This window comes from Triticum aestivum, chromosome 4A (genome assembly GCF_018294505.1).
Source record: "Triticum aestivum cultivar Chinese Spring chromosome 4A, IWGSC CS RefSeq v2.1, whole genome shotgun sequence".
NCBI classification, from domain to species: Eukaryota; Viridiplantae; Streptophyta; class Magnoliopsida; order Poales; family Poaceae; genus Triticum; species Triticum aestivum.
The window spans coordinates 536,207,018-536,212,096 of NC_057803.1; the positions used below are offsets into that span (position 1 = coordinate 536,207,018).

Below are 5,079 nucleotides of genomic sequence, written 5' to 3' on the forward strand. Positions count from 1 at the left end.
GCGAAAAAAAAAAAACAAGGCCTAAGCGATGGACAATTGAAAAATAAATAAACCCAAATAAAATGCATAAACAAGTGATGATATACCTAGATGTGACATATCTATGTCACATCTAGACGAGACCTAGACACACCCTAAACTGTATTCCTCTCTTTAATTCATGAATGAAAAATTATTTTACCTCCGTTTAAAAAAAGAAACATGTGTTGACGCGCAAGAGCGAACACATGGATGTTCTCTGGAGCTTTCACGAAAGGATCCAGGTCGCAGAGCAGCCACTAGCAGTGTTCGTTTCCCGGACGCCACAAAGCTTGTCTGCATCAAGAAGCAACAAAACACGGACGCCATCATGCCTGTCATCCTCCTTTGGCCTGCGTCCCGTTGTAAAGAAAGAAAAGAAGCTCATTCATTGTCAACAAGGAGTGTAATGTTATACTAGCAGGGGTTACATACATCAAGCTACCAGGCGGCACTCGTGGTAAGCAGTCCAAACTTGATGAAGAAAACCAATCCAAACCTGAAGAAAACATACATGAAGCTGGCAGTTTCACTGGGAATGTGGTGATTGTCCTCCCAACAGCACAGAAGAGAAGAAGAACCGATCGTGCTCGCAATCGATTTCATTGGGATTGCGCAGCATGGCACGATATATCCGTGCGTCCCATGCAAATTTCACGTCGCCCATGCCAAGAAGATGGATGGATGGATGCAGCTAACAGCAAACTAGCGGCGTCTCCCGATAATAAAAGCCGCTACAGTGGAGGGCCGTCCGTGCGGTCCAAAACCGTGGGCCAAGCACGGACGCCATAATCGGTGGCGACCTCATCTCCACTCATTCCTATCCTTGGATGGCGACGTTGGGACGGATGGCCGGCCGGTTTGCTGTTGCGTGGAGTGAGAGGCCTCACCTAGCGATTATATTAATTATAGAAAGAATCGGCTGGCAAGGTCAGCTCCTCTTCGGGTTCAGCGGCCGGGGCGGCGGCGAGCACCAATTGAATAGGACGCGAGATAGTATGAAAACTGAAAATTGTGTGGAAAGAAACGTAAAGATGATTGCTCGACGGCGCCGAGCCACCGGCATCGACATCGAGGTGTGTTCTTCAGCCGCGAAACGGATGGACATTTGAGATGGCGTACCAGCCTCTGTGAGCTGCAGCAGAACTGGATCTAAGACAGAAGATGGAGAAGCCATATGACATGATCTTCCAACTCACAATAATATGTACAGCGACTCATTGCTAATATCATAGAACCAAAACACCACGCTGTCTCAACAACAGAAATGGCAGACTGTCTCAACAGCAAAAGAGGAGAGAGTTTACAACCATGGTGACTAGAGCACACAGATCTGACAACCTACAATCCTCTAGATATTTTTGTTGTTTTCTTCTTGGCGATGATGCCTCATGCTTTTTTTGTTCTTTTTTGTTGATTGCATCCGGGATGCGCAGATCTCAGGCGATGAGATCGCGGATCTCAGATACATCAATGGCAGAAGCACTGCAACTCAAGAACATGCATACATACTCGCTAGTAGTAGTAGTAGTCTTCTTGGTCGGGAGCGGCGCCGGGGAGGGTTCTCATCACACGCGGACGGAGGCCAGGGAGAAGACGAAGCCGGCGAACTGCGGCGGAGGGCGCACCACGGTCCAGTTCTTGGACTTGACGTCGAATACCCACAGCGCGTGCCCGCCGCCGCCTCCCTCGGACTCGATGGCGCCGGTGACCACCACGCGCTCGCCGCCGCCGACGGCGACCGCGCGCGCCGTGCCGGCCTTGAGACCAGGCGGGTAGGGGCCCACCTCGAGCCAGCCCCGGCGCTCCCCGCGCCACTCCATCACGGCCGTGCCCTCGATGCACCACACGCGGCCGCGCACCACCACGTGAGCCGCCGTCGGCGGGGCGCGCACGCGCTCCAGGCGGCGCCACTCGCGGGTCGCCGGATCGAACCACTCGGCGTCCCGCTCGAACCCTCCCTGGCGCCCCGTGCGGTACCCGCTCACGGCGAGGAACCGGTCGCCGGCGACGGTGGCCATGCCGTCGCACTCGTCGCGCTCCTCCGACATGTCCGGCAGCGGGTCCCAGCCGTCGGCCTCAGCGTCGTACGCCTCCGCCGTCTTGAGCGCGTTCTTGAGCTTGTCGTGCCCGCCGGCGACATAGATCTTGCCGCCCGCCTCGGCGCAGGCGAAGAAGGAGCGCGCGGACCGCATCGGCGCGCCGCGGCGCCAGACGCCGGTGGCGGCGTCCAGCACATTGACGTCCGCCACGGGCTCGAAGGTCTTGGGGTCCCAGCCGCCCATCACGGCGACGCGGGTGCCCACGGCCGCGCACTGGGCGAACATCGGCACCGGCGGGGCGGAGCTCTCGCGGTGCCACTCCCCGGTGGTGACGTTGTACACGGCCACGCCGTACGCCGGGGCGTTCTCGGGCGCCCCGTCGTCCCCGGCCACCGGGTTGCCAAACTGCATGAGAAAGACCAGATCCTCGTTGGCTCCGGCCTCGGCGCGCGCCAGGGCGAACTCCGGGGCGGCGGCGGCGCTCCGCCAGCCGCGGCACACGCGGCGCATCGAGCGGTAGGACCCGTGCGGGACGCGCGCCAGGCAGTCGACGGCGACGTCGTCGGGCATCCCCGGGATGAGCTCGACGTGGTCGGCCTCCCACTCTTGGACACGGCTCTTTGGGTTCATCATTCTTGTGACTTTGTGTGAGCTTTGCTTCTGGTTCTGGATGCCTCTCTCCGTCCATGGGAGAGGGCATAAATAGAAGGCTGGCGGAGCTACGGGACACGCACATTGATTGGCCCCTATGTGACAGCTGGTAAGCAAATAAAAAAAAGGCGACAACTTGATGTTAAAGCAATTGCAAGCGGCTGTTTTTCTGCCGGATTTGTGTGCGGTTTCTTCTTCGTGGAGAAGCTTGATGCATGTGTTGTTTAAAGTGATACTCTAACTGATTGCCCTTTCAATAATTGGAGGATGTATCTGTGTCCTGGGGGTGACTTTTTGATTGATTGTCTTTTTTCTTTTCTTTTTTGAGTTGATGATTTATGTATTGATCACAACGAAACCGAGATGAGATCTGTAAAATTTGATCCTTTATATTGAGAATGAGTTAATACCAAAGTTGATGTCGACCGCTAAGTGCAAAACATTGGTGTGTAGTTTTATAATGGATAAGTAGAAGACTCGATACGAAACATGCCGAAGTCTTCTTTGTTTATAGCCTTCTGATTTTAGAGTGAGAAAACCTATTGATTGTGCCCATAATTTATCTTCAAGGGATAATATGCAAACTGAGGGCGGCATGTAAATCGGATGGGGGGTGATGCAAACTTTTATTGCACACTATATGTAGTAGGCACACAAGTTTTACACGAAATCATCACATCATGCGACAATCACTGGCGAGCAGGGTATCGCAGCCGCCATACCTTAATTCTGAGCAAAACAAAATCGTATATCTATGTATCTTACGGCTGCCTCGCTGATTCGTTTTGACCGCTAGCTGTTTTACGCTAAAAGGAGAAATGAGCCCACGCATCCAGCTAGTTGGGCCAGGAATCCGACGAGGCCACACACGACTCGATGTCTCTTGATCGAGCGCACAAGCACGAAGCAGCAACCCCTCATCAAAAGAAAAAGCACGAAGCAGCAACCACCGGTCGAGCTAGTTTGAGCACGCATGACTCGATGTCTCGATCGACACACATGACGCTGGCTGCAATCTGCCGTGATAGCCAGGTCATGTTCTTGGGAGTTCTGCTTTGGTTATTGTCGGGGTATTTAATCCCGCAACTCAGGAGGCTATAGCCTGTCGAGAGGCTATCTCATTGGCACAAGATCTACAGGTCCAAAACTTTATCGTATCATCAGATTCAAAACAAGTGCTCAGTGATAGGTAACCAGTGGGCGCATGGACCATTATCAAGCAAATCAAGTCTAGATTAGCTCCTTTTTCATGTAATTTTATTTTTGAAAGTCGTGAAGTTAATTTTAAGCTCACAGGTTAGCTAAATATGCTCGTACCTTAGCTCAGGGGCGTCATGTATGGCTTGGCCAGCCACATGACCCGGTTTGCATCCAACATTGTGTGGAACTTGATCAATAAAGTGGCTTTTATCCCCCCAAAAAAAGGTAGAGCAGGCATGACCCGATCGAGACGCACACACACTCGACCAGCCACTCCACCCGACGGCCGACGCGACGCAACCCTAACTAGCACGTTCTAGACGCCATTGAAAGCTTGATTATAGGTATGTTTTAGGTTGTTTTTCTATTGAAACATGGCTACATTTTCATTGTATTTAGTTTTCTGTTTGTATTGTGTATTGACTCTTTTGATTTGCATCAAAAAAGTTCTTTCCTTAAGACTTCGCCATACCTTAATTTTTTTCCGTCCTCCACCTCTGGCGACGATGCATGTTAGTAACGGAAGAGAGGTTTTGTGCACAATTGTATAATGATAATCTGACATCCTATGTCCAATAGTTGGGGTAGATTTTACGCTAAACCACTGCATCAACCATACCAAGATAAGGCATCTTCATCGCCGACCCTCAAACCTCCCATAATCATCTGGACAACTTGATGTTAAAGCAATTGCAAGCGGTTGTTTTACTGCCGGATTTGTGTGATGTTTTTTCTTCGCGGTGAAGCTTGATCCATGTGTTGTTTATAGTGAGACTCTAACTGAATGCCCTTCCAATAATTGGACGATGTATTTGTGTCTTGGGGAGGGACTTTTTGATTGATTGCCATTTTCTTTTCTTTTTTAGTTGATTGATTGATTCTCTTCATCACAGCAAAACGCCATGAGGTTTTTAAATTTTGATCCTTTGTTTTGAGAATAAATTAATACCAAAGTAGATGTCGACCGGTAAGTGCAAACCATTGGAGAAAATAGTAGAAGACTCACCGTAGCCACAACACATCAAAATCTTCCTTGTTTATGGCCTTTTGATTTTAGAATGGAAGGGTCCAATAATATCCTAAACCTATTAGTTGTGCAAATATTTGACTTCAATAAATAATCTGTAAACTAGGGACTGCATGTAAGTAAATTGGATGTGGGGGTTGG

The 5,079-nt window shown here is 50.6% G+C and overlaps 1 protein-coding gene across 1 annotated transcript; it reads right to left on the bottom strand.

The window, feature by feature from the left end:
• Positions 1-1,183: 1,183 nt before the first annotated feature.
• On the bottom strand, positions 1,184-2,751 carry LOC123086768 (F-box/kelch-repeat protein At2g44130). The gene has a single exon (XM_044508561.1). It carries the CDS (start codon positions 2,691-2,693, stop codon positions 1,587-1,589), a length of 1,107 nt encoding a protein of 368 aa, XP_044364496.1. The 5' UTR covers positions 2,694-2,751; the 3' UTR covers positions 1,184-1,586.
• Between the last annotated feature and the right edge of the window lie 2,328 nt (positions 2,752-5,079).

What these genes read in the sequence shown, in the direction of transcription:
- LOC123086768 (XM_044508561.1), bottom strand. Translation starts at nt 2,693, where the DNA reads ATGATGAACCCAAAGAGCCGTGTCCAAGAGTGGGAGGCCGACCACGTC.